Genomic DNA, 25,637 nt, shown 5'->3' with positions numbered 1-25,637 from the left:
CGAGAACACCAAAAAAATCCAACCTCATTTTTTGATTGCAAACTATCGACAGAGTTCACTGGCTGCGCTTGCACCCATAACAAATTGGAGTTGCATCTTTCAATTCTAATTCCAGTTGTTTTGCTTTTCCTACTTGCATGCGCGGACGCCTGGTTCGACTGGGCCACGGAGGTCTGAAGAACCCAGAAAGGAATGACTTGAGGCTTGTTCCTTGCCACACATTGTGAGGAACGCGAATGAGGCATGGTGTTGTAGAACAATCTGATGATGTACTTATTAAGTGCCTAAATGGAAGCTACGACATAGACTCCCAGGAATGGACTTAGTTGTTTGAAGAACAAGCTCTGCAACCATAGAAGCGTGTTATAGGACTACCGTGGCCAACGGGCTCTTCGCGACGAATGAATTTTTAATGATACCCCATAGTTCCAAATCGCTTGTTTCTTTGCTCGAACTTCTGCTAATTTACGCGTATCTTACATGTGAGCGGTCTGATGATCTGACAAACCCATGATCATGCTATATGGTCACCGCTTTAGGTACCATACGTTCATTAATTTCCTTTTGATGTGAGTATGCGGATCATGACGTGTACAGTTCGCCACACAGCAAACCCTATGCATGACAATACTGCAAGAAATATAGCAAACATGGATGAGCAAGTGGGGGAAAAAAACACGGAGACAACACTAGTACAAGCACACGTATACGTACTTAACGTAACACTAAGCAATCAAAGAAAACAATCGCAACCCAAACTAGATAGTATTCCGACCAAACCCCACGATGTCCGCCTTCCAACGCACTCTTGCACCTTGAGTATCCACCCAACCTGCCACTAAGCCCTACCCCAAACAGAAAGCGTCCTTAATGCAGCATTCCTAACAAGCTGCGGATTCCTCCCCCCAATTATCCCCGTGCCCGTAGAAGTAGTCGAAACAGGCGATATCGGTACGCTATCACCCCCTCCGACACCTCCACCAAAGCCACCCTGCTCATTAACAAGCGCGAGAATAATAGGTCTGGCTCTCCTCTTCACTTCGTTCAGCAAGCCCGCCTTCCCCTTCCCACTCGATTCGGTCACTGCCGTCGCAGAAGATGAAGACAATAAATTCGAAACCTCGGCATCCTTTCTCCCAACACTACTTAAGAGTGAGCACGCATTCGATCTAAGTTCAGGCGGGAAGAGTTGTTTCCCCTTAGGTCCTAATATGTAAAGTATCATATCTAACGGTGTTGAAATCGTTGGGTGCTGTGTTTGCTGCGTTTGAGGGGCTGGTGATTGAGTGTCGGCACCTGAAGAAGCAGTTAGAATTAAATATCATATGAAATACCAAGCTGTGCCAAAAGTAGAGAAGACGAGAATGAAGATGAAAATAGAAGACAATTACACACCATTAAGAACCGAAGCCCCCACATTCGTATTCAGCCTCAAACCCGGCGCGACAGCCGTGGCTTCTTCGGAAGTACTTCCCGGTAGAGACGATTGCTGTTGAGGTTGCCCTTGTTGTTGCGGTTGCTGTGGTTGCTCGGGCCCAAGAGGCACAACAAGGGCCGAAAGAACGTGAGATACTACAAACCCCACCGTCACCATCGCCATAGTGCACGTATGCCCGACCCGAGGGGAGAAAGAGGGAAACGGTTTTGGTCAGTAAGGATCTCGGGTTCCTTGCGCCTCGGGCTGCCCCCTAGGTGAGAAAAGGGCAAAACAAAACGTGGAATGGAGACGAATCAACAATGGGGGTTCCCCAGCAACGGGGGAAAGATCAATGAAGGCACACAGCGCCAATGAGATAACAAGCGAGTGCGCTAGGGGGGACGACGAGGGACGCAAGGGAATGGGGACAGGGAGCAGAAGCGGATTACATACCTCCAGCAGCAGGGCTAGCCAACAACGTCAACGCCATAATCCCCTCATTCAGTAGCACAGGATACTTCACGTTTCTCCCAATCATCTCACCCAACGCATCCGCCACTTCCTCACACGTTAGAGCTCCAAAGGCGTTCTTCCTCAATGAACTCACTACTGCAGAATCATCAACACCGCTAACACCTGTCGTGGCTACAGTGACCAAACTTGAGGTGGTCGGTGTCCGATTGTTATTTATAGGAGATGCTGTCGGTGACGTTGCCGCTGCCGCAGAGAAAGGTGGAGGAAAGGGAGGTGGGTGTGAGACTGAAGGTGAAGATGAAGGTGTAGGTGGGATCCACAGCGTTTTGATGAGGTTTACTAAAATCCGAGTTGCTTCATTCCGGATAGCCAAAGAATCTGTGCGACGGATAAGGTCCAGAATTTGGTCTATTCCTTTGGAATCGGCGCCGTCATTATTCTCAGGCTCCACGAACAACTTCAAGGCATTCCAAACTAAGCAATCCACCGTAATTAGTGCGATGCCCCAATTAAAAGGAGTCATCATCAATGACACACCATGACTGGTAACGAGGTGTTTGACGATCCCAATCGCAGACAATTGTACAACATCCGCCAAATCCGCTGCATTATCCCATACTTTCGAACGAATGATGGCCTCGATAGTACCTAGTTCCCCCAGATAATTGCGATTCCTTTGAGGTTGTGACAAGTGCTTCAAAAGTCCAAGAACACCATGCTTAAGCTTGAGATCCATCTTCGGATCAAGCAAGTTTAATAAATTCGGAACGAGTGACACCGGAGGCTGCACCAATGCAACGCATCGAGCTTCTAAAAAAGAGAAGGGGTCAGAGTCCCCGGCGTTTCGAAACCAAAGCCAAAACCCACCCCTTCTCGCTAAGTTCCCTAAACACAAAGTCGCACAAATCACCAGATCATCCCGCTCCTCGTCTCGTCGCGCCTCAACGGCGGCAGGGTAGTCCTTAATCCAATGAACCATTTTCTGAACGAACCACCCCCCAAGTGGATCATTCTGACCCCATAATACGTTCACTTGCGCCTCTTCTCCAGCAAGATTAACGATCCCTCGGATGATTGCCCCTTTACAAAACCCAAATGTCTTCCCCCATCCCTTCCTTTCATTCTCACTCTCGTCGTTCCAATATGAAGGTGGCTCACCACGTTCGATAAAGACGAGTAATTGTGTAAGTGGAGTATTCGGTTCATTCAGTGCATTACGTGATGAATTGATAGGTGTGATTAGTTTCCCTCTGAAGTCATCATCCTCTGAGGGGAGAGCCTCTATTTGAACGGCGTATTCTTGGAGTGTATCAACATCCGTGTTTATGAGCGCTTTTCGGAGTTGTGCGTCCGATGACGCGAATGGGGGCGTGGAGGATGGGAATGGAGGAATGAATGAATTTAGCGATTGGGTAAATGATTTAAGAGATGTTGCTTCCCATGCCACATCTGTAAGGGAGTCAAGGAGCAGTTAAACAAAATGACATGAGTTCCTGACCATTGTCTGATTGGGCCAAAACCTCTAGAACGCGCCAGGACCATGCGGCTATCCCAGACCGCCAGGACCACACCTCGGCGAGTTCTGTCTGTGGTATCTTGGACGGTATTCTCCATACGCCCGGTGGATATATCGAGGAAGCGAGGCTTAGAACTAGTTGCTGCGTCTTCATCTCCCTCAGAGCACTCTGCACAGGTTCTAACTCCAGGGTTAGCTTCCTCAGGGTCCCAATGGGTGAATGAAGGGAACCCACTGTAATCTAGTCCAGCGTTCAGCAAGAAACCGAATGCCGTCTTCACGATCTTTAAATCTTGTAATGATAGTATGGAGGCGGGATCGGGAAGGGTCGAAGAAGCAGGAGTCTTTTCCAAAAGAGCGACGTAACTTCTCAGGATTGAAAGGACAATCTGAGGAAACTCTGCATCCAAAAGACGACCTCTGTTGATGTCTACCCCAACATAAAACGACGTGCGCAATAATGGGGTCCGAGGGAACAATAACCAAATCAACCGTCGCGATGCCATTCATGAAGGGTATCAAAACTTCGCGCTTTACTCACCATGATCCATGCAAAGATTTGCACTAACGCGTAAGATCTCAAAGACGGCGCTAGCACTGGTCCTTGAAATAACAGGTTCGGTTGTTTTGTCGGCGCTTGTTTGAGAATACTTCAACAAGGTCGTCATGGAAAAGGGGACGCTCGTTCCCCCTATAATTCCATGATTATCTACACGCATTCCGTCATGCATAAGCTTCCAAAAGTTCAAAACAGAAAGGCGGGAGGCAATACGAACCTATCGAGTCCTTGGATCGAAGAGCATTTGCGAGATTTCTCGCGATCGATTCTGCGCTGAACCAATCCGGGGTGGAAGTCTTGGGTGACAGGGGCGTTTTTCCAGGAATGCATGTTTCCAGTTTTTCCGAAAGGCGGACAAGGTCAGCAGCCATTGGAGTGAGTTGTTAAATCGCAGTGCTTGGCTCGGGCGAAGTTGATGGGTGCGTTTTCAAAACAGGCACAAAACATTCGAATTGCCCAATTAGGGTCACAATTCAATTTTCCTGGACATCACAGCAATATTGTTCCCATCATCACAGAATCGAAGAGAGTACAAGTACTAGGGAAAAACAACCCCAAGCAATGTCCTACCAGGCAGATACTTTGCAGAATCCTGTTCCCGTCTGCGCACTTTCCCATTTCGTCGAACTGTGTAGGTTTGCCCACGCCAAACCACATCACTCCCAAGCACACCGTACAGCCATATAGGAAACGCCATCAATTCCCTGAGCAGCCAGGCAAATAAGAACGCAAATCGCTTTGATGCCGGTAAAGGATGTCCAGCAACAGCAGCGTAAACGCCCAAATCCAATGCCAGCCACCCGCCAATGTGGACCAACGCGAAGGCCCAGAACGGTACAATACCACTGACGGAGATGACGTACCACCCAATGAACAGCAAGGCTAGGCATTCGGTGAACGGTTCGAGGAGCGTGGCGGTCAGGACCATGTGTTTTCGAACGCGAATCCAACGAACTCTTCGCTCAATGTAGTCATAAACTGACATCGGCCCGAGGGCATTAATAGCAACATCACAGCTCATACCGTGCGATAAACCCAGTTCATGCATCATCGAGGCCGCGATCATGTTGTCTTCCGCGAGAAACTCACCAAATGCGGGAAGGCCGGTGATGATCTCTGGTGGGTAAATCGGCGGTTCTGGCTCGCCCGTGTCGGTAATTCTCTGTCTCTTATATTGACCGCGAGATGAAGGTAATGCAGTGAGGCGTTCAATGTCCGAGCGGCGATACATGTTGGATTTACCCATGACGCAAGACTCGATGGCGAGGTAGTTGATGGCAATGTACATTTTCGCATGAGTAGTGTTCAAGAAAGCTTCCTCTATACGCGAGCCAAGTGATTGAGAGGCGCCATAGGTCATTGCGAAGGGAACGTGGTGGACAACGCCGACGCGCGAACGGCGCGTGGGCTGAACGGTGGTAGGAAGCGACCCTGAGCGGGGAGATGGCCGCGTCAATGCGTCCACTGAACGCGTGAGTGTCCCGGACTCAGTGCATACGTTTGAGTCTAGAATCCAAATTATATTGTGGCGAGCTTGTTGGAACGACCGCACAAGATTGTTAACTTTGGGGTTGCTGCCAACGACCTCATTACCTGGCAGAACAATACCATGAACATAAATTAGAATCATGATGGGATAACAAAAAAATCACCATGCTCACCGACAATTATCTGAGTAGGCACTGATGGATAGTTGGCAATGAGGTCTCTCACGACTTTCAACGCTTGGTCATCCGGGTCTTGCACGGCGAAGATAACCTCGAAGTTGGGGTACTCCTGCCTAAGGGAGGACTCCAAATTTTCATACAAGTTTGGGTCTAGCCCTCTGAGAGGACGAATGATCGACACGCCAGGCACAGGAGTGTCTGGGCGTGCTGAAGCCAACGGCGAACGTGGGCGGCGAGTATATACAGCCCGACTGTACCGGAAGAGGGAAAAGGTTTCCCGAACGTAAGCTCCATGTGCAGGGGAGCAAGGGCCGGGTGATTTGCCAGGATGGAGAGGAAGGTTGTACTCACGCGACGGACCATCCCAACATGCTAATTCCCCAAAAGGCACCATACCATCCCGAAGCGAGGAGCAGGGTGGACCAGCGGACAAAGTCCCAGGTTGTATAGGTTGCCTCTAACACCATATGAGTTGCACGCAACCAGCAAACGAGCAAGTTGTTGCTCTCAGCGCTTAACTTGACTGGGCTCGGTGTTAGGACCGCGGCTTTTCAAAAAAGCGGCGGGTCAAGCGTTTACACGTTCAGGAACAAGGAGAAGGCTCGTTTTGTTGTGGAACCAGCGATCTGCCTCTCAGGCCTCTCGCCAACGGGGCCAATCGTTCAACCCCCAGTGGCAAGTAAGAAAGTATTTCTCCATTGTGGTCCTATATAGAACGGATACATTGTTTTTGTGTTTTACATATTTCCACTTGTACGGCTTCACTATGTCCTACGATGAGGTAGGCGGGCCAGGGAATGATGAAGACGGCGAGGAGGTTGGATGGTTTTGACTGTCAGGGACTGTGTTGACGCGTTCGGCGCCATCCAGATCTCTTGACTCTTTTTTCGAGTGCGTCAGTTCGACACGACTCGTCGTCGCCCGAGAACTCTTGCTCACCAGCCACAAATCATCCATTATTCTCGACCGTCACGCTGGCGGTTCCTGGCTAAATAAATCACTCTTCGCGCTCTCGTGATGCCGTACGACCCGATCCGAGATGCCCACTCACAATCCCCTACTATCCGCCGATTGGACGTTAACATGCTTCTCAATGACAAGGAAACCCCTCTAGCCACTCCCATTACCACTGTACCAACCCAGAAACGCCCTAGATTCGATCCTGTTCATCACCCCGACGAACCCTCTAGTCCGCTCTTCGAAACTACTCCCCGTCCTTCCTCTTCTTCTTCGAACGCCTCAGGTTACTTCCCAAACGCGCTCCGCCTCGATGCATCGCCAGCATTAACCGACCAGGCGTTGCCAAAACCCCTTGGCGAAGCAATGCAAGTGGCATTTGAGAATCATCACATTTCTAAACCCTTGGATAGCGCCGGCTCAACTCAGCGATCCATTACTAACTCACCAACGCTAATAGTTTCAGAACGCCGCTCGGTCGCTCCTACTACGTTATCCCCTCTTACATCACCCAGCATCCTCCCGCGTGCTTCTCCCACGATTTCCACGATCATGGCCCCTCCTCCTCCCCCTCCCCCTGCACCCTACAACCCGCGCAAACGAATAACACCAGCCTCTTCTCTTCTTGTCCCTATCCTCCCAGAAGAAGCTCAGCGTTTGAAACGGACAAGTAGGAATCCCTTACGTTATCCGCCTGCCGCTGCTGCGGGTAAAGGCGTGTTATCGTTCCAGCCGACTAACAATGCCGATGCAATGGAAGAGCATGGGTCACAAAGCAGCGTAGCATTAACTTCGGGTTCCTGGTCCCCATCTCGAGTCCCCGACGCCAATCAGGCTCAACCACATCTTATCACTGAAGAACCAACCCCACGAAGTAGTAAACGTCTTGCGCCGGACGACTTTACCTCGGATCATGAGCGTCTCCTTCATCCCTCACATCGTGAAAATGCCGAGCTTGTGGCAGAGCATTACAATCAGCGGCCGGAAGTGGGTAAACTTAAACGCAAAGATTCTCCCATCATCGGGCTGAAGAACTTTAACAACTGGATCAAAGCCGTGATGATCGCCAAGTTCGCACGACCGCCGATCGAGGAGACGAACTCGAAGCCGCCACCCTTCGTTTCCGTCAGCCAGAGGAAACAACCAAAACATCTAGGGCGTGTATTGGACGTTGGTTGTGGGAAAGGCGGGGATCTAGGTAAATGGGCTAAAGCGAATATAGCACTCTTCGTCGGTGTGGATATAGCGGGTGTATCAATAGAGCAGGCACGTACCCGGTGGAGAGATCAGAAGCGGAAACAGTTTCAAGCGGAGTTCTTCGAATTAGATTGTTATTCTGTGAGTGAGCCTCCATATCGTCTTTTTTCCCCTATTCCATTTCACTCTGACAACCTCGACATGAGGCGGGTACTTACTCGGATGTTTCTGGGGGTTTGTAGCATCCGCTGGCGGATGTAGTACCTGCTCCGTTGTTGACTGCTTTCGATGTTGTATCGATGCAATTTTGCATGCACTACGCGTTCGAGAACGAAGAGAAAGTGCGTATGATGCTCAAGAATGCGACGGATCACCTTCGCCCCGGAGGTGTATTTATTGGTACGATACCTAATGCGAAATACCTACTGTGAGTGTCAGGCTTGAAAGGGGCTGTATTTCATTTTCGCGTTTCGCACGTTCGTATTCAAATGTTGATCTTCTGTTTCAGGAAGCGGTTAAAAAAGCTGGGGGACAAAGAGGAAGAACTCTCTTTTGGCAATGAGGTCTATCAGATTCGGTTCGAATCAAGACATCCTCCGGCCAAAGGCGCACATCCCTACGGACATAAATACAATTTTTATCTCAAGGATGCTGTTGACGCACCCGAATACGTTGTTCAATGGGATCCTTTCGTAGCGCTTGCGAAGGACTATGGCCTTGAGCTTGACTATAAGAAGGAATTTCACGATATATACCAGAGCGAGCAGGAGAGTCCAGAATTCGCAGCAATGTTGCAAACAATGAACGTTGTTGATTCGAAAGGGGAAAGTTTCTTGGACAATGATCAGTGGGAAGCTGCCAGTGAGTAATTTGTGTTTACTGCAGGGACTGTGGGACGACTCAATATTTTTTAACAACAGACATCTATATCGGATTTGTCTTCAAGAAGGTTGCTCCGACAGAGTAAACCTATGTTTGCCATCACGCCAACATGCCCTTGCCTGTTTTTCGTTCCTGTTCTCTCCTGTCTTATTCTACGGCTCTTTTGTCTTTTCGTAAAGAGGATCTCTCTCAATGGGTGCGCATTTGTTAGTGAAATTTATCTATCTATCCATCATTGTCGTATAGCTAATGGCTTGATGTGCCGAAGTAATGCATTCCACCCCCCAAGTTGTTTTCGATGCCACTGCTGCGCTTTTTCCAGCTAGGGACCCGTTAGGCACCTCGTCCCGAATCCCGTTACATCAAATCTGAAGGATATCATGAGTCCTCGAATTAGAATGAAATTCCGTCGTTTTGGTCTTGTAAACTGATGGCCGGCGACTGTCCGACGCCATTTGTCACAGCCTCGCATTGAGAGATCAGCTAGGGGGAAGAAATTTTGCTTATCTCTCACCGAGCATGATTGAGGGTGCAGATGGAGTTCTCAAATGCAGATCCGTGCCCTGAGCGGTCTCGCATTTGTTTTTGGCATGTGCGTAGCCGACCGTCGCCCAGGCAGTTGCCCTACCTTTGTCCTCCAACGCCCCTCTCCCCCCTCGGAGGGAAGGAACGGATTTTCTGCGACGAGGCGTGAATGTTCATTCCGGACGGATTGGTAGTATAGTACTATATCTCGAACATTGCGGAGGATGTACAAAAACCCTCCAACGTACATACATGGTGTTGTAATAAATCATACCGCCCTGACCTTTTTGAGCATTGGATTTCCAAGGGAGAGCGCACGTTTCTTTCACACAATCTGTGTGTGTGGACAAGGAATATTGTCTATTTAGGGATTGACGAGGGTTTACGTAATATCACCATGGGTATTGTGGCGGAGTCGGCCGTCTCAATTATGTCTTGTTGAACACTGCGGACGGTTTTTGAACCCCACTATGGGTTGCTGTGTATTGCTGCCTGCTGTAGTTGGCAGATCAATCAACGCGCTGATCATCTCACTCGGGGTATAATTCGAGTTCCCAGATTGGCCCAGCGACCGCGTTGGTAAAGCCTGCTGGTCGCCTGCCTACGCGTACGCTGGTTGCCCTACACAGGTGTTCACTCTCACCTGAACAGGGTTTTGATGTTACGGTATCAGTGTGGAAACACTCACTTATGTTAGGGGTCCGTCCCATTTGAGGCGGTGGCTAGTGAACATGGAAGCCGACTTAGCTAAGATGCCGCGCGTCGTGATTAGCGAGCATCGCCGATTAGCGGTGGGGCCGCCGCAAAGCCCATCCTGCAATGGCATTGCTATTGATGTTAGATTTTGCGCGCGCCTTGCTCTGTAAGAGAGCCGCAATGCCTTTCGCTTCTTTCACAACACCATTGTGCTTCGTCGTGTGTTCATGCGCGCGTTCTTCCAAATGGAGGCGTGACGCCACCCATGATGGCTACAACACCCAACTTTGTCAGTAGATCGCTTTTCTAAGTTGGAGTGATTGCCCCGGTCTCGGAGCGGCGCCAGCATCTATTCGGGATGGCGGCCGACCAAGCAAGTTGATCGGTCAGGGATTATGACTGATGGTGGAATGCCGAGCCCACCGTCCTTGTGTTTACTGCAGTTCCCTGCGAGCCCACTGCAGGAGCGTCTCATGCTCGTCGCTTAACAAACACGGTGCCAGCTTTGGTTCATCCGCAGTTGGCAATAGTGTACCTGAGGAGGACAAGGTCAAATTCGTCCACACCCTCTATCCGACCCCTCTTTCGTAGGTTCTGCTCTCGCGACCAACCCCCTGGGCCACCAGTAATTTTCCAGTGACATATCTATATATGGGAGGCAAAGGCGTCCCATGTATTTGAGGGACCAATCACATCCGCGCCACAGCCGGGCATCCGTATCATGGACTTATCTGCTTGGTCAGGTAAGGACCCTGGCCTCGGCGTAACATCGGACGAAATACTACCACCATAGCATGGCCCCAGTAACGGAGAATCGGATTTTCCAGCATCATTCGTAGCTGTGAGAGTCCGTTGTGAAAACGAGGAGGGGGGGTGGCTCGATCAACCAACAACGGCGCCCGAGAGTCAACAGGGCTCGTCGGAATCAGTCAAATAATGTTATCGCACTTTCTTGAGCGCTTTTCCAATACTGGTCTCACATGCCCCCTATTTGCATATTGAGAAACTTTACAAATACTGCAGTGTCATTCGCGCCGATATCTGTCTAATTGAACATATCTCGGCGGCAAAAACCATGACTTCCGATAAGAACTGCTCAAATAACGCTGTTGGAGCATGCGGCAGCCAGTTCCCGAAGCCGTCGACCGGCGTTTTGGGTTGCGTCGGTAGAAGCTACTGATGTAGTGAAATCCTCCTAACTCCCACGGAGTCGTGTGCTCCTCCGCATCGTTTGGACTCTGCCTATTTCCGTCTTAGGTCTCTAAATGATGGTCCCATTCACTGTTAAAATGATGGATACGTAGTTCCGAACTTCTACACCTTCGTAGTGATTGGGAACAAACTTCCCCCCTGTTGAGCCTTCGATTGCTGATAGCGCCCCATAGAGTAAAGAAGACATCCATTCGGTTGTGGTCTTAATGAGGTTTCTCGGATTCGGTTTTGGGGAACTTCTCAACCACATTTCGTAGTATATAAAGTTGTAAACCCTGTTGGTCGCCCACTTCGTCTGACCTGGGTCCCCTTCGTGGCTATCTCGTTGGACCATGAGCGATCTATCTGATTTATTGATGGACAGTCCATCTCCGCCATCCACCCCCGACAGGGCTGCTCTGGACGATATCCCTGACTTATCCAACAGAGTCGTATTTGTGACACGAGCGGACACGGACACTGGTGCGTCAAACTCACAATCCAGACCTTTAAGAACCCTTTCATGCATGCACACCCGTTACAGGCAAGGAGATAGCGCGTGTCTTCCTGGAGCGCAACGCGAGGGTCTATTTAGGGTGTCAGGCTTCAAACATCGGTAAGAGACTGAGCGCAGAGCTCAAGATGATAACGGCAAAGGGCGCCGCCCCCTGGCTACCTATCGACCTCTCCAATCTCCGTACAGTCGAAGCTGCTGCTCGCGAGTTTCTGAAGTAGCGTACAACAATCGTTTGCCTGATAATACTGTCTGATAGGTTCATTTTCATGTCAGAAAGGAAACACGGTTGGACTTCCTGTTCCTCTCCTCGAGAGCACTGGGCCCTCCAGGCCAAACGCCGAAACGGAGCCAATTAGATGAAAGAGCGAACACGGACATCCTCGGACGGTTCTATCTTCTCCAAATCCTTACCCCAAATTTGATTAATACGGCCGATTCCATGTGTTTGGATGGCAAACCTCGTGTCATCAATATCTCGACTCTCGAAAACAACGGAAGAATACCTCGCTCCATTGCCCCGCACTTCACCGTAGTCACGAAAACGTTCGGTGCTCCCCGTCGCAGCCAGGTCAGCCCGCCTTTGACGTTTCTCAAAAGACCTTTTGATTTTGATTCCAACGTCACCTACGTTAGTTTCAAGAAGAATCTCTTTTCTCCGATGCGCTCGCCCGAAAGTACGGCCCGCAAGGACTTATCTCCATCTTCCTGCGTGAAGGGGCCTTCATGGCCGGTTCTCATCAAGAGAGGTCCATTTTAATTTCGAGTTTCATTGTGAGTGATGCATATCTGGGGTTTTAGCTCAGGGCCCACGTTATGCTTTTACCATATATGAGTAATGAGTATCTTTTCCCATTAGAGCTGGATGTTGTGGCCGGTTTCCCGAGGCGCTATATCATCTTTGTATGGCAGCTCATCATTCAATGAGGTGGGTATCGCCGCCTTCGCGACCGTGTCGATGGGGGCAAGTACAAGGCTTCTTACTTACTGGTGTCCTCACCTCCAGAATCCCACACCCTTGGCACGTATTGGACGCGCCAAAGTGACGAAAGATGAGGAGAAAGAACAAGAGGATTTCTGGTCTTGGCTGAAGGCTGAAGTCGAAATTCACGAGTCAGAGTAATTGTGCTTTATCATATCATTCCTTTCCAGGCACTGCTAGGATTCGTGCTGCATTAGTTTCCCTCATTCGCAATGTAATCTCACGCACAGGATACATAGATAATGACATCCACTTGCAAGTTCCACTGCTGAGATGTGGCCGATGTTCTCCAGGAGGATAAACTTTTAGGGATAATGTAACTGAAACGGCCCTTGTAGTTGCGGTTTCAAACATCCTTAACCCTTGAGAAGATATGCATAATATCTGTGGGGGCCCTCCCACGCACATACAGATCCTTTTGCTTTGTCCCGCGAGTTTCCATAATCGAGAAAAAAAACTCTGGCGCTTTGCGATTCAGGTATCCTGACCTCCCTGTCCAATTATCCTAAAATGCACTAGGGGTAACATACTATCATAACAACAATGGGTATACGAAGCGTTAGATCAGAGCAGTAGATCATCTTGAGGACCCCTCCTTCCGTTTGTTGCAGGGACGTTTAGCGGCTGAGGAGTTCGGAAAAGGCCATCAAGGTTGGCATAGGGATCGTAAGCCGCTTGAACCGGTACGTTGGGACTCTCACTAGCGAAATTAGGAGTTGTCGCCATCGGGGACGGAGTGAATTCGTGATCGGTATTGGCTGCTTCATCACCAGCATCACGGCTCCCAAGAAGAGACTCTTCTTGTTCTGGAGGGTCCATATCATCCCCTGCAACTCCTGTTGTATTGTCCGGTCCAATGAGAAGTCCTTGATGAACAGCAGCAAAGTCTGACGGTCCCCCAGGCGTCGGTCGATATTCTGGCATTCGTCGGGGCCCCAGATCCGATTCATCAGGCAATCGGATAAGCACTGCGCGAGATGCAGAATTCAATGCAGGGCTGTCAGGAAGTTGCTTTCCTTTTGCTGACCGAATGAAGGTCTGCACAAAAGCTTAGAATGGATAGGAGGAGGTATGAGCGAAAAAGGGGGACTCGCCTCGGGATTCTTGTGGTAAATGGAACCCAAGGTACCGGTATGTAGCAGGAGTTGATCTAATGTCCCTCTATCCATTCTGTCCGTCTCGGTGGAGATTGGCGGCTTGTCGGACAAGACAATCACCTTGGCAGCGGTGGCGTTCGTGGATAAAAGTCTCCAGTAGATAAAGCCACGATCGCGAAGGTCCGGGTTATCAATCTCTTCTGTCGTAATGCGCAGGACTTTGGACACTAGTTCTTTTGAGGCATCGGGTTTTTGGATGAATAACTTAACTACAGCGGTGAGGAGGGCGAGCTGAACCTATTAATGGCGTCAAGAGGGATCGGAAGACCCGGGAGAGACCACTGACCTCAGTCTGCTCCTCGAGGAAAGAGAAAGCGAGCTCATCAAGTAACTCCGTGGCATTTTCGATCCGATCTGCATACTGGCCGATGATCCATATGATGGCGGCTTTTGGTTCAGGATCCGTTAATTCATTCATGTTCTCGCACAAGGTGGGGATGATTGATTCATATTTGTTTGGGTAGCGTCGAAAGATGTCGCGGATGACCACGACAACTTCCTGAATGACGTAGGAAATTTTTGTTTCGAGAAGTTGTAGCAAAGTCTGAATGCACAGGTCTGCAGCCGCTGGAACCTTGATTGCAAGCCGACCGATAGTGCGCACGGACTTGCGGACGAAATCGATATCAACCTCCGTGGCATACCTGTCAGGTTGCACAGTCAGTGTTGCGCATCGAGAGCCTAGATGGTCGCTTACTCCTGCAACTCCGCAAGGATAATCTTCGCATTCTCGGCATGAGACAGGCGGTACATAATTTCCAGCTTGGCTAATTTGTTGTACACGGGGTCGTTGTATTTGCAGAAGAAGACCTTCACACTGTCCCGCAGTATGGCTGGCCGCCTTTGTATGACTAGCAAAATATTGCGTAACGCTACATATTGGACTTCAGGGCCAGCCGATAGTAACGTAACTATATAAGACGTCAGGAAGTTTCCTTGTATCGATTCTTGGATCACTGACCTAAAGGAGGCCCCATTTTCCGACATAGAGAATCTTTGAGCTCCGAATTACCCATGTAGTTCATCAAGTATAGGATTACTTTTATTGACGTCAACACTACCGCAGAATTTGCGTGCTGGAGGCGGACGGATATTCGTTCAGCTAGCAGTTCAGCCTCGTCATGTGTTTGGGGGACGAAGTACATTAGTGAGTCTAGTATGTATACCTGCCCCCATCTGCAGACTGGTTCGTCAATGAACAAGAAGAAATGATCGCCTCGGCTACATACTCTGATGCTTCGGCCAACGCTGTCAGCAGTTTGCTCGCGACAGTGATATTGAGCTTCAGGGTTATCTCATCACTTCTTTCGCTAATCTCAGTTAACGCTGCTACAGCGTTTGCGACGACCGTGGGATTGGGGTCTGCCAGCAAGTCACGTAACTGAGTGATGAAGCTCTCTTTCTCCACAATACGAGCATCGTGGATCCATAGTTTGGCTACGCAGATCGCCGCCGTCTTCCGAACATAAGGATCTGCATCCTTCAAGCAATGCCGCAATGGTTCACGAAGACCGCTGAGAACAATGGGTAGCGGTATGTAAGACATCGTCCGTATTGCAAGGGCACGAATCAGGGGATTCCGATCATTACAATCCTGCTCGAAGAACCACCTCTCAGTATTTATACAAAAAAAGCGAGTATATGTGCCAACTTACGGTGAGAAGGGACGGCATGGCGATTGAGATACTATCAGGTTTACTGCGACCATAGCTCACAAGGAAAAGATAAACCACTAGAATGAGCATTGGTGTCCAAGTCAATAATGATAGGAAGTACGTGAAGTTCATATGGACCTCGTACTCTTCTTGATTTCCAGGACTTGGATCGGCATGCATCGAATGATGTCGGGGAAGAGTGCTGACACTTCACGAGCCATCAGCAGAAGCAGGAGAGAAGCCGAAAGCAACCGTCCAGCTCACTGTCGTTCCCCATAGTGATATTGGCTACTATCTTCTTGAGTACCGTCTTTCGCTTAATGAATTTCTTGTCCTTTGTCGACTCGGCCTCTTCGAGCTCCTAATTCTCACATGTGTGTTTCTGGTGCGGGGACGATGTAGAATCAATCAAACCTTCCGGAACTCCTGAATCTTTCCTCGGGCGAAAAATTTGGCATCGCTAGCCATGACCCTGGGCGCCAGAGAATGAAGTGACAGGTTTATTGTGTGAAGTTGTTGATAGTTATTTATAGATTCCTTGATTTGGGAATTTCAAGCGCCCGATGAGTCGACCACGCTCGTCTCTTCCTTATTCGCTTCATGCATCCATTACTTCTTGCCTTGAGGCCATAGAACGGGTATCTGAGCAACAGGGCCCCCTAATCACGTCAATGCAAACAGAATTGGCCGTTTTGGATCGTTTATACTGCAAGTTCAATAATCAGCACCGTTCGGCCGTCTTCCTGCGCAGGGCCGTCGAAGCACGTCGGATTCTCAAAAGGATACAGGATTCTCGTGGGCTTTTCTCTGCCTACCGTGTGTATGCGTCTTTTTTCGGGGACTCTAAAAGGTGCCTGCAATTTGCTTCACCTCGATCGTGGCCACATCCGTTAAAATAGACCAGTAAACAAAGCATTTCCTGGACACATCTTCCTCCCAAGCGCCTACTTCCGTCCTCCCTGCACGCCATTCATGAATTATGCCTGCTCTTGAATAAGGTACTGTCTCGGCCTGGTTTATTTCTTGGTTTCTAATGCTAATTGCCAATGCAGGCCATGACAGTTTTACGAAGTGCTTATACGTGCGCATTTCCTGTCCAAATAACAATTTTTGTAGCTAACTCTATGTCCTCAGCTTCTCTGAACTACAGCATGGGACAAAAACATTCCGCGCTCAAACATCGGTGCTGGTGGCCATTTTTAGCCGGGTACACATGGTATGCGTAGAGCTTAGGAGCGCTTTTGATGCAATATGGGAACATTTTATGCAACTTTGTAGGGTTCTTCGGGTCGGTGAGATTCCTCTCATCCCTCACCGACGACTGATTTGTTTTTCAGTGCGACTACGGTGGACCCATGAAGCTTCCTCAATCACATCAGTCCCCTGACCACCCGAGTCCTTCTAAGCCTCTTGTCATGTCTAATCAGGATAATTTCAGGGAGAACATGAAGGATGCAGGAAAAGTGATTCCCAAGTCGACCAAGGACGTTAACAATCTTGATGGAATCGCAACTGTTGAAGCTACCACCTCTATTCCCAGGAAAGACGGGCGCCCACTGGGCACAGCACCAATGAAACAGAACTCGCGCCCCATGTTGCCCTCGTCGAAGACTGGCTTAGGCGCTCATCGATCAGGGCCACTCCCTCAGGAACTCCGTGGGTTATACTCAGATAGCCCCCCTGTGGTCTCTACTGAAGCGGCAAGTGCATCGAAGAAGGCCAAGAAATTGAAAACCAAGAAGAATAAAATGAACGAAGAAAAAGACGAGATTGATGACATCTTTGGCTCGCTTTGACGGATGAGTACCTTTCGGATACCATATGTTCTTCTATCCCTGGCACAGAAATGAGTACTGTTTGTCACAAATCGCCGGAACCAATACCATGTATTAATTCTTGCTATTCCACAGCGTGCCTTGCTTCGGAACGTCACGCGAAAGTTCTACCCCCGGAGAGACGACCCTCAATCACGAAATTTGATTCGTGTCCACTGGCGCAGTGATGTTAACCTATGTCGGTATGCGACGTGGGCGGAGTTCGTCCGGGGAGAGACGTGTGTCTCGTTCGATTTGGCACTGTCTAGACTCAAGCTATTTGACAGATCGCTATCTGGACACAGGGCTGTGTATTTGTCAGTGTTCTTTGGGGGGATTGGTGTTGATTGTTAATGTCGAGGGTGCTGGGGCAGCCAGTACGATGCTGTTAAGGATAGTGAATAGAGACCGTCGCCTGAAGTGATTGACAGAATCCTATCCATCATGAATCCCCCTAAGCCACGAGGTCTAACCGGTGTCAATCAAAGGTAGACGGAAAATATCCCAGGCCAGAACGTTGGGCCAGTTTGTCTGATCTAAGTGCCACTTCAACCGTTTACCTGCGCACACGAATTAAGAATTGATACCACCCAGTAATATTGCATCACATTTTCTCTCATAGTCATGACATGATGGTAATAGCGGGTGCGGGTCTATTAGCCAGTTCAGGTGAGGTTTTTCCGCTCCTATGGGTAATGGATTTGTCGCCCATTCTCCTTCTGATCTCTTCGCCCGCTGCCCTGAACCCATCATTTCCGCATCGAAGATTTCCGCGTGTTCCCTTAGCCATTTCCTTAAAACACAGGTCTGCTGGCGCGTAACCAACCAAGCCGTATTTAGTCCGCTTGCGCTTGGACGTTCCACTTTCACTGTTTGACGAGCCAGAAATCCACGGAATGGGGACGAATCATCCCAGCGTCATCGTCATCAAGGAGAAAGGGGCAAGGAAATAGCCCTCCCTATTTGGTTCGCTCAGGTTGTGAATTACCCTGACCGAAATGCTGATCTCCTGGATGGAAGGACACAGTGCTGGCAATGGTGAATATGCGAGGAAAGATGCTTTGGACAGAGGCAGGCGTCATTTTGCTTCCTGGGCCAACCTATGCACCCCAAGAAGCAGTGGGACGACAGCATCGGGATTTCTCTTGAAGAAACCATACTGATACCGCCTGGTTGCCAAACTTATGAAGGTGGATAACGAATTGGAATGGCACCAAAACAAGGAGGTTCCACATGGAGGACACGCTCCCAACAGGAACGACCTCAATAATCATGTCGCTGTCTGTTGGGCCGCTTGGTGCAACAATGGTGTTTCTCAAAAACGAGGAACAGCGTCCACTTTGCACCGTGTGATAACACTGTATCCGCGGGGACCCAATGTGATTCACAAGCTGAAATGGGAATGGCAGGCTCAGCAACGACGCTGTCGAATACTCCACCACTCCCTAGGGCCTCCACGAGTATCATGCGCACAGCAGGTAGACAGGATGGCAACGAAGGCTTTCAAAATAAGCCAGGTCATTGAATAGCTGGGAGAGCTGGCTAGGTGTTGGTCATTCTTGTTGCTGACAGAGTCTGGGAGTGCAAGTGCCATCAGTCAAGGTAGCGAGCCTGGAAATATGTTGGCGCAATCATATCCGAAACTGTAGCCTCCGGAAACAAAGCAAGTTGGAGAACGAAGAGAAAGCGTATGTAATAGGATTGTCTGAGCTCGTTATAGAAGTGGGATTTTGAGGATTGCACTTTTGAACATGAACAGGAGCACAGCAGGATAACTGCCAAGATTAGACGCCAAGAGACGCTGACATCATCGAGTAGCGATAACCACGCCGGTTTCGTGCCGAGTGACGGGGCAAGCGGCGTTAATTCTACCTCTGCTGACATAAGTGCTATATCAGCGCGCTTCTTCATTCAATCCAGAGCGTTAATCGATTCACGAAGATCGACATAGCAATCAACACTTCCTAATTATGGTCTGGGTGGTTGCACAGTCACGGAGCCAGTCCATTCCAGGGTTAGGACCAGCCCTGTTGATTTACTATCCCCCTTACTTTCGGCAGGAGAAGACAGGTCAGTTGTAGCGTGAAGGGCTGGTCCTGAAGAACTCCCACTGTCCATGATTCCCTTGATGATTCACACGTGTTTTGAGACAGATCGCTGTATCGAGTACAAGAATACGGCAATTCTCATTAATTCCGCTCCTCTTACCAAGCCCAACCCCTAGAACTTGAAGATAACATGTCAAGCCCCGCCATTCATATTCGCGCCCCAGAGTCAAGAAGACCTATCAGTAGGGATCCTAGACATCAATTGACATCGCGTGTAGGTAGCGTTGGTAGTCAGATCGATCCACTAACCGAGCTAGCGACGTGAGGAATTCATAGATGAAAAGAAGGGACTATTGAGGCAATTTACACCGATAGAGCCGAAAGACTGGACGATGACGGAGCAAAATTATTGAGAATGAATGATGGAGAGTACGTCGGTGAGTAACATCGGTCATCATCGGTCCCAGGTGGAGTGGAAATATGATCTTACCGTACAAATCTGATGGCCCAGTACTAGGGGGTTCAATGCGCAGAGGTGACACCTCTGCGATGGTCGTCTCTAGAAATTCTGCGGATGAAGCTTAACAGAGTCGTTACTCGGGCGGAGAAGGTATCCTATGCGCGTGATGGGTACCTGGCTGCGGAGGTGGCCAGTCAGAAGCAGTCTCCTGACATAAGCCGCTCTCATACGTAAAACAAACTGAACAGCGTTGAGTCAAGAGCCCAAGGGCAAACAACATGGAAAGCTGGAATGACCGAATACGTGGCCAAATACTGATCCCGGTATGAGCGTAAAGGGGAATGGCTTAGGCTACAACCCAAATGAGGGTCTCCCATATTCGGGTATGTCGCACGAGTTCGTCTCAACCATTTTTCCCTGCTTGAACGTTCCACTCCCACTGTCTCTCGAGTTGGCAGGAATCCAGGGAATGAAGTGATGGGAACGAATCATCGATCATCATTAAGGAGAAAGGGGTAAGGAAATGGCTCCCTTGCTCAGATTGTGAATTGCCCTGACCGAAATGCTGATTCTCCTGGGTGGATATGCGAGGAAGAACGCTGTGGATAGAGGCAGGCGGTTTCCTGGACCAACCTATGCACCCCAAGAAGCAGTGGTCAGTTCATCACCAGCCACGGGGACGGCAACGTCGGAAAGAAAATACGGCCGGACTGCCAAACTTGGTTGCGCACATGGTGTGAAGGAGGAATGTGGGAAGGAGGCTGACAAACACGGAATGGCACTAAAACAAGGAGGTTCCGCATCGTGAAGGAGGACAGGCTCTCAACAGGAACGATCTCAATGATCGTGTCGCTGTCCATTGAGCCGCCTGATGCAACAACGGTGTTTCTCGCGATACCGAGGAACGGCGTCCGCTTTGCAACGTGTGGTAATACTGTATCCGCCGGGATCCAATTTGATGCGCAGGCTGGGATAGGGATAGCAGGTGACCCTCAAGACTTAGTAACGACGCTGTCGAATACTCACTAGGGCCTCCACGAGTATCACGCGCACAGCAAGTAGACAGGATGGTACCGAAGGCTTTCGGAATAATCCAGACCATCTAATGGCTGGGAGAGCTGGCGCATCCGTAGGTGTCAGATCATTCGTGTTTCCGAAAGAGTCTGGGAGTGCAAGCGCCATCAGTCAAGGTAGCGAGCCTGGAAGCATGTACGTTAGCGCAATCATATCCGAAACTATAGCCTCCGGAAATAGTGAGTTGGAGGGCGAAGAGAGAGCGTATGCAAAAGGATTATCTGCCACTGAGCTCGTTGTAGAAGTGGGGGTTTGAGGATTGCGCTTTTGAACATGAGCCAGAGCGCGGTAGGATATCTCCCAAAAAATTGCCCTTGATCAGACGCCAAGAGATACCACCGACTCGCAATATCAAGTGACGGGGTAAGCGGCGTTAATTTATCGCTACATCAGCGCGCTTCTTCATTCAATCTAGAGTGTTAATCGATTCACGAAGATGGACATAGGTCAGGACTAACCTTAATCACTGTTCCGCTTACTCGCCTGGACGTGCACGTCATGTCTGGATTTCGTTGTTTGATGAACGACATCCAGTAGTAGTACTAGTCATGTAGTAAACAAGTGGTTACCAGGACCATGCGCCACCTGAATTTGGTAGCGACGAGATGTGGTAATACAGCGCAGATCAAAACTAACTAGGGAAGGCATGGTGGAATACCAATGGGTAGTATAGTCATCATAGGATCCGAAATTCGGTTGGGTCATAATGTGTTGGGAACAGCGTACGGTAAGCTAGAATTTGAATGTAGTGGACCAAGTGGTTGCGTTCGACCGCCATTTGACTTGGGCTTCGTCTCAACCAATTTGCATCATCGATCGATATATCGAAACCTCGACGTCACCCGCGATGCAGAAATGCAACTGTGATTTGTTACGGGTGTAGCGTGGCTAGCGAACTGTGTAAATGTTTTATCAACGGTATACAATTAAAAAATTGGATTTGGATTTGTTGGTGTTCTCGAGCCGAATATACAATTCGAGCTTGCCTGCCATGTGCAGGTAGTGAAGTGGCCAATGCAATGACCAGGAGAACATGCTCAAATGTGGACCATTGGTGCCCCGGAATGATACCCCAGATTCGAAAGAGCATTATGTAGATTCTTGAGTGAGTTGGCCAATTTTGGGGAATATGCTCCTGGGTTAATGGCAACCAACTGGCGCCGGATTTTGACACATTCTTCGATGAACGGGAGTGCCTCCGAGTGCCGTCCAAGATTGGAAAGAGCAATATATAGATTGTTGAGTGACATGGCCAAATCTGGGGTGTACGATCCTGAATTAACGGCAACTAACTGGTGGTAGAGTTTGACACTTTCTTCAATGAATGGGAGTGCCTCCGAGTGCCGTCCAAGACTAGAAAGGGCATGATATAGACTGTTGAGTGAATTGGCCAAATACGGGGTGTATGATCCTGGGTTAACGGCAACCAACTGGTGCCGGATTTTGACACATTCTTCGATGAATGGGAGTGCCTCCGAGTGCCGCCCAAGATTGGAAAGAGCAATATATAGATTGTTGAGTGACATGGCCAAACCCGGGGTGTATGATCTTGGGTTAACAGCAACCAACTGGTGCCGGAGGTTGACACATTCTTCGATGAACGGGAGCGCCTCCGAGTGCCGTCCAAGATTGGAAAGAGCAATATATAGATTGTTGAGTGACATGGCCAAATTTGGGGTGTATGATCCTGAATTAATAGCAACTAGCTGGTGGTAGAGTTTGACACTTTCTTCAATGAATGGGAGTGCCTCCGAGTGCCGTCCAAGATTAGAAAGGGCATTATGAAGACTGTTGAGTGACATGGCCAAATCCAGGGTGTATGATCCTGGGTTAACAGCAACTAATTGACGGTAGAGTTTCACACTTTCTTCGATGAATGGGAGTGCCTCTGAGTGCCGTCCGAGCTTGGAAAGAGCATAAAATAGATTGTTGAGTGACCCGGCCAATTCTGGGGTGTATGGTCCTGGGTTGATGGCAACCAACTGACGCCAGAGGTTCATGCACTCATCGATGATTGGGAGTGCCTCCGAGTGCTGTCCGAGTTCGTCAAGGGCATAATATAGACTGTTTAGTGACCTGGCCAAATCCGGGGTGTAGGAACTTGAGTCCACAGAAAAAAGAAAACGGCAGAGCACAGCAGAATCATTCGCTGTCTCATATGCATCCTGGAATCTTAAAAAAAATACGAAATTCGGTGGAAGCCGGGTAAGCACATTGGCCAGTGCACTAACAGCCCTGTGGTCAACAACCAACTAGAAGATCATGAGGTAGTTTCTTTAACACAATTCATAACCCATACCTTAGCCCACTCAGGGAGTAATGAGATACTAACGTAGCGTTCCATCCGCACACAGACTTCCACCCACCGAGTTGCTTCCTGACTCAGAAACATACCAACTGACCCAGCAAGCTCATCTGATGGTTCCTTGACTCCACTTAGGTGGTGAACGACGTGGCGACATGCATAACAAAAGTGTTCAGATAACTCCGATGGAGGAATGCGCGGCATGGCATCTTTTTCGGACAAGTTTTCAATCAGTCCTAAGCCCTTTACAGAGCAGAGACCCCGGTTCAAAATCTCAGTACATCGCAGGGCAACCCTGGCATTCTCCACCACCACCGCTACGGGAGTGCAACGAGAGCTGATTGTTTGGGGATTGATCCGATCAATGATGAAATCACGGAAAGATTGGTGTAAGATATGAATCGGAATGTAGGGGTCTTCAACTCCTGAGAGCAGAGGAGCAAGTTCAGCCAACGCATATCGAACAGGAGACTTGAGGAATGGGGACAAAATTGAGTCCCAGGCTGTGATGGACAGAGGCTCCTGAGCAACGAGGATCGCTCCCATCACGATTGGGTAATCATGCACAAAATTTTCAACCTCCCAAGCGCACTTCTTTAAGATGCTTGTATACAAATCTTCCATCATCTTCTCAGCAGGGACCTCTGGTCGTTTGGCACCAGTGTCGAGCAGACTTCTTAGTGTCCTCATAGGATCCTGGTTGGTCATCTTCATGTAGCGAAAGATGGTGCTGATCCAGATGAACAAGCCATTTGCTCGTTCCGAGATCTCCTGTACCATTCCATCCTCGTCCTCAAGGTCACGGTGCAAATCCCGATGTAACTTCTTTAACTTTTGCAGCTGGAAGCGTATGAATTTAGCACAGTCCTGCACATTTGCCTCGTCCAAGAGATCGATAGTGAGACGATCAATAGGGTAATTGGGGGAGAGGTAGCGATTCACGAGATCAAATTGTCTTGATGTGATGAAGAATTTTACGGAAGATGGTAGCCTGGGCACTCCCTCCCCAAGAATTTCGGCAAGGGATTCGAACGCTTCTTTGTCACATTCATCTAAAGCGTCGATGATTATCACCATAGGACAGTCGGAAGGCGGAGGTTTATGGAATAGAGACAGAGCCACCAATTTCTTGAACTGCGTTGCGAATGAAGCCGTTGAGAGACTAGGGTCTTTTCGAAGAGCAGAGGTAATGAAAGTGCGGTAAACGGGGTCATGGTCTGCCAAAGCTCGAGCCATGCCGCTGAATAGAAAATCAGGCCGCGACCGTTGGCCCGCTTTAAAGAAGAACTGAAGTAACAGGGTAACATCCCCATCGCTGGCACATCGTTCTGCTATCGAGAGTGCAATCGAAGTCTTGCCAGCACCGGCCACGGCGGTCAACAGCATTAGCCGATTCTCGCCATCCTCAGTGTTGCGGCACCATGCCATGATACGCTCAATGAGATCAACCCTAGTGTCTTCCAGGCACGCCTGAGTGGAATCATCATGAACAAGATGAGGGTATCGGAGACTATCGAGAATTTTGTCTTCGTGTAAACGATGTTCTATGGCCGCTAACTTGGCACCAGTTATCAAATTCGTCCTAACCTGCAATGGCCGAAAATCAGAACGGTTATGGAAGGATACTGTAAGGACAGCTACCTGAAACGATGTCAATGCTTTGTCAAAATCTTTCTTTAGGTCGTTAATTCTTCCCGGGTCTCTCAAGTAGGAGAATGTTTTTCTGATAGTCGATCGTTTCTCTACTTTTTCCCGTCTTTCGATTTCGGACTTTATCTTCTGTAGCGCGCTGGGACTTGACGTAACTACGATATCGAAGACCACGAAAACGGATAGACTCACCCATCAAGTTCTGTAGCACTTTCCACCCATGGCTTTGCCTCTTCCGCGGATACATCGTCGTAATTTATGGCTGACGATACGTTGGCCATGGTGCTCGCTACGTATTCACCGAAACCAGCCCATTCCTTTGCATTCTCCTTGAACTTCTACATGGCACAAACCAGCGTGAGCTTTCATTCGTGGACAAGCATAAATCATTACCAACATTAACCTCGTCGTAGATGAAGAGTGCAGCACTAGTCGCATTCTTCAGGGGTGGACACCAATCAGCCGTGGCATTGACACCTCTAAGAGTTAAAACCGCCAAGTTACCCCCCACTGCGAGGAGATCTTTTGCCTTTTGCCTTGGAGTTTCAGCCTCTTGCTGCAGCGACATGGTCGATAACGGACAAGTAGATGGAAGAAAGAGCTTTAGGCATGCAACACACGTGTGAGCCCCTAAGCGCTCAAAAGCTAGAACCACGAGCCCTCCGTCTTATTATGGAAGGTTGAGGAAGAATATGATATATGTATTGACTATTTGGTCGACGCCATACAGACCTCTGATCCAGTATCGGCGGCGAATTCTAGCGGTGGCATGACTCAGTATCATGCCGATCAGAACTGGAAGCAGGATGAATGCGATTTGGAATAAGAACTAGACATGAACGAGCAAGGACTATGGGACGTCATACGGAGGCACTGGTCACTGCGCTCGATACGTAC

General features: G+C 49.2%; 10 protein-coding genes across 10 annotated transcripts; 5 read left to right on the top strand and 5 right to left on the bottom strand.

Annotated features, from left to right (window-relative positions):
• Positions 1 to 838: 838 nt before the first annotated feature.
• On the bottom strand, positions 839 to 1,600 carry EI90DRAFT_3114955 (uncharacterized protein; the record flags this gene model as incomplete). The annotated part of the gene is made up of 2 exons (XM_039062726.1): positions 839 to 1,296; positions 1,396 to 1,600. The coding sequence occupies 2 exons, from the start codon at positions 1,598 to 1,600 to the stop codon at positions 839 to 841; spliced, it is 663 nt and encodes a 220-aa protein (XP_038924088.1).
• Positions 1,440 to 4,421, bottom strand: EI90DRAFT_3028678 (uncharacterized protein). Its single transcript, XM_039058072.1, has 7 exons — positions 4,184 to 4,421; positions 3,949 to 4,116; positions 3,643 to 3,837; positions 3,390 to 3,587; positions 2,759 to 3,340; positions 2,429 to 2,701; positions 1,440 to 2,365 (listed from the first exon to the last, which is right to left on the bottom strand). Exons 1-7 carry the CDS (start codon positions 4,335 to 4,337, stop codon positions 1,863 to 1,865), a joined length of 2,073 nt encoding a protein of 690 aa, XP_038924087.1. The 5' UTR covers positions 4,338 to 4,421; the 3' UTR covers positions 1,440 to 1,862.
• An 8-nt stretch (positions 4,422 to 4,429) lies between these two features.
• Positions 4,430 to 6,375, bottom strand: EI90DRAFT_55780 (glycosyltransferase family 21 protein). The gene is made up of 3 exons (XM_039067793.1): positions 5,985 to 6,375; positions 5,628 to 5,884; positions 4,430 to 5,559 (listed from the first exon to the last, which is right to left on the bottom strand). Exons 1-3 carry the CDS (start codon positions 6,098 to 6,100, stop codon positions 4,505 to 4,507), a joined length of 1,428 nt encoding a protein of 475 aa, XP_038924086.1. The 5' UTR covers positions 6,101 to 6,375; the 3' UTR covers positions 4,430 to 4,504.
• On the top strand, positions 6,283 to 7,423 carry EI90DRAFT_56108 (uncharacterized protein). Its single transcript, XM_039067799.1, has 3 exons — positions 6,283 to 6,524; positions 6,673 to 6,958; positions 7,051 to 7,423. The coding sequence occupies exons 2-3, from the start codon at positions 6,717 to 6,719 to the stop codon at positions 7,262 to 7,264; spliced, it is 456 nt and encodes a 151-aa protein (XP_038924085.1). The 5' UTR covers positions 6,283 to 6,524; positions 6,673 to 6,716; the 3' UTR covers positions 7,265 to 7,423.
• Positions 7,344 to 8,754, top strand: EI90DRAFT_2902425 (guanine-N(7)-methyltransferase domain-containing protein; the record flags this gene model as incomplete). The annotated part of the gene is made up of 4 exons (XM_039054089.1): positions 7,344 to 7,928; positions 8,030 to 8,214; positions 8,296 to 8,648; positions 8,708 to 8,754. 4 exons carry the CDS (start codon positions 7,344 to 7,346, stop codon positions 8,752 to 8,754), a joined length of 1,170 nt encoding a protein of 389 aa, XP_038924084.1.
• A 2,680-nt stretch (positions 8,755 to 11,434) lies between these two features.
• EI90DRAFT_3114951 (uncharacterized protein) lies at positions 11,435 to 12,718 on the top strand (the record flags this gene model as incomplete). The annotated part of the gene is made up of 5 exons (XM_039062725.1): positions 11,435 to 11,564; positions 11,626 to 11,812; positions 11,872 to 12,166; positions 12,232 to 12,369; positions 12,455 to 12,718. 5 exons carry the CDS (start codon positions 11,435 to 11,437, stop codon positions 12,716 to 12,718), a joined length of 1,014 nt encoding a protein of 337 aa, XP_038924083.1.
• Positions 12,719 to 13,141: 423 nt separating this feature from the next.
• Positions 13,142 to 15,857, bottom strand: EI90DRAFT_3143312 (vesicle-mediated transport-related protein; the record flags this gene model as incomplete). Its single annotated transcript, XM_039065005.1, has 10 exons — positions 13,142 to 13,615; positions 13,672 to 13,971; positions 14,021 to 14,378; positions 14,432 to 14,645; positions 14,696 to 14,910; positions 14,964 to 15,328; positions 15,390 to 15,466; positions 15,535 to 15,597; positions 15,654 to 15,750; positions 15,804 to 15,857. 10 exons carry the CDS (start codon positions 15,855 to 15,857, stop codon positions 13,142 to 13,144), a joined length of 2,217 nt encoding a protein of 738 aa, XP_038924082.1.
• A 78-nt stretch (positions 15,858 to 15,935) lies between these two features.
• Positions 15,936 to 16,493, top strand: EI90DRAFT_55326 (uncharacterized protein). Its single transcript, XM_039067782.1, has 2 exons — positions 15,936 to 16,387; positions 16,442 to 16,493. The coding sequence occupies exon 1, from the start codon at positions 15,953 to 15,955 to the stop codon at positions 16,286 to 16,288; it is 336 nt and encodes a 111-aa protein (XP_038924081.1). The 5' UTR covers positions 15,936 to 15,952; the 3' UTR covers positions 16,289 to 16,387; positions 16,442 to 16,493.
• Positions 16,494 to 19,173: 2,680 nt separating this feature from the next.
• On the top strand, positions 19,174 to 21,041 carry EI90DRAFT_3010979 (uncharacterized protein; the record flags this gene model as incomplete). Its single annotated transcript, XM_039056429.1, has 8 exons — positions 19,174 to 19,273; positions 19,530 to 19,572; positions 19,627 to 19,688; positions 19,815 to 19,941; positions 20,042 to 20,094; positions 20,303 to 20,366; positions 20,741 to 20,920; positions 20,966 to 21,041. 8 exons carry the CDS (start codon positions 19,174 to 19,176, stop codon positions 21,039 to 21,041), a joined length of 705 nt encoding a protein of 234 aa, XP_038924080.1.
• Positions 21,042 to 21,656: 615 nt separating this feature from the next.
• On the bottom strand, positions 21,657 to 25,341 carry EI90DRAFT_55362 (uncharacterized protein). The gene is made up of 6 exons (XM_039067783.1): positions 25,323 to 25,341; positions 25,138 to 25,269; positions 24,933 to 25,078; positions 24,732 to 24,879; positions 23,085 to 24,677; positions 21,657 to 23,037 (listed from the first exon to the last, which is right to left on the bottom strand). The coding sequence occupies exons 3-6, from the start codon at positions 25,019 to 25,021 to the stop codon at positions 21,823 to 21,825; spliced, it is 3,045 nt and encodes a 1,014-aa protein (XP_038924079.1). The 5' UTR covers positions 25,022 to 25,078; positions 25,138 to 25,269; positions 25,323 to 25,341; the 3' UTR covers positions 21,657 to 21,822.
• Between the last annotated feature and the right edge of the window lie 296 nt (positions 25,342 to 25,637).

The sequence above is a fragment of the Cantharellus anzutake genome (assembly GCF_015039405.1).
Source record: "Cantharellus anzutake strain C23 chromosome Unknown EI90scaffold_1, whole genome shotgun sequence".
Classification (NCBI taxonomy): Eukaryota; Fungi; Basidiomycota; class Agaricomycetes; order Cantharellales; family Hydnaceae; genus Cantharellus; species Cantharellus anzutake.
The sequence above is the reverse complement of the archived record's forward strand: the minus strand, read 5'-3'. Positions and strand labels throughout refer to the sequence as shown.

What these genes read in the sequence shown, in the direction of transcription:
- EI90DRAFT_3028678 (XM_039058072.1), bottom strand. Translation starts at nt 4,337, where the DNA reads ATGGCTGCTGACCTTGTCCGCCTTTCGGAAAAACTGGAAACATGCATT. An exon ending in TTTGGCCCAATCAGACAATG is followed by an intron (nt 3,341 to 3,389) that starts GTCAGGAACTCA and finishes ACTCCCTTACAG; the next exon opens with ATGTGGCATGGGAAGCAACA. An exon ending in AGGGAACTTAGCGAGAAGGG is followed by an intron (nt 2,702 to 2,758) that starts GTGGGTTTTGGC and finishes TCTCTTTTTTAG; the next exon opens with AAGCTCGATGCGTTGCATTG.
- EI90DRAFT_55362 (XM_039067783.1), bottom strand. Translation starts at nt 25,021, where the DNA reads ATGGCCAACGTATCGTCAGCCATAAATTACGACGATGTATCCGCGGAA. An exon ending in AAGCATTGACATCGTTTCAG is followed by an intron (nt 24,678 to 24,731) that starts GTAGCTGTCCTT and finishes CGGCCATTGCAG; the next exon opens with GTTAGGACGAATTTGATAAC. An exon ending in TACTCCCTGAGTGGGCTAAG is followed by an intron (nt 23,038 to 23,084) that starts GTATGGGTTATG and finishes ATGATCTTCTAG; the next exon opens with TTGGTTGTTGACCACAGGGC.
- EI90DRAFT_56108 (XM_039067799.1), top strand. Translation starts at nt 6,717, where the DNA reads ATGCTTCTCAATGACAAGGAAACCCCTCTAGCCACTCCCATTACCACT. An exon ending in AAACCCCTTGGCGAAGCAAT is followed by an intron (nt 6,959 to 7,050) that starts GCAAGTGGCATT and finishes CAACGCTAATAG; the next exon opens with TTTCAGAACGCCGCTCGGTC.
- EI90DRAFT_55780 (XM_039067793.1), bottom strand. Translation starts at nt 6,100, where the DNA reads ATGGTGTTAGAGGCAACCTATACAACCTGGGACTTTGTCCGCTGGTCC. An exon ending in ATGTTGGGATGGTCCGTCGC is followed by an intron (nt 5,885 to 5,984) that starts GTGAGTACAACC and finishes CTTCCGGTACAG; the next exon opens with TCGGGCTGTATATACTCGCC. An exon ending in GCCTACTCAGATAATTGTCG is followed by an intron (nt 5,560 to 5,627) that starts GTGAGCATGGTG and finishes TTGTTCTGCCAG; the next exon opens with GTAATGAGGTCGTTGGCAGC.
- EI90DRAFT_55326 (XM_039067782.1), top strand. Translation starts at nt 15,953, where the DNA reads ATGAGTCGACCACGCTCGTCTCTTCCTTATTCGCTTCATGCATCCATT.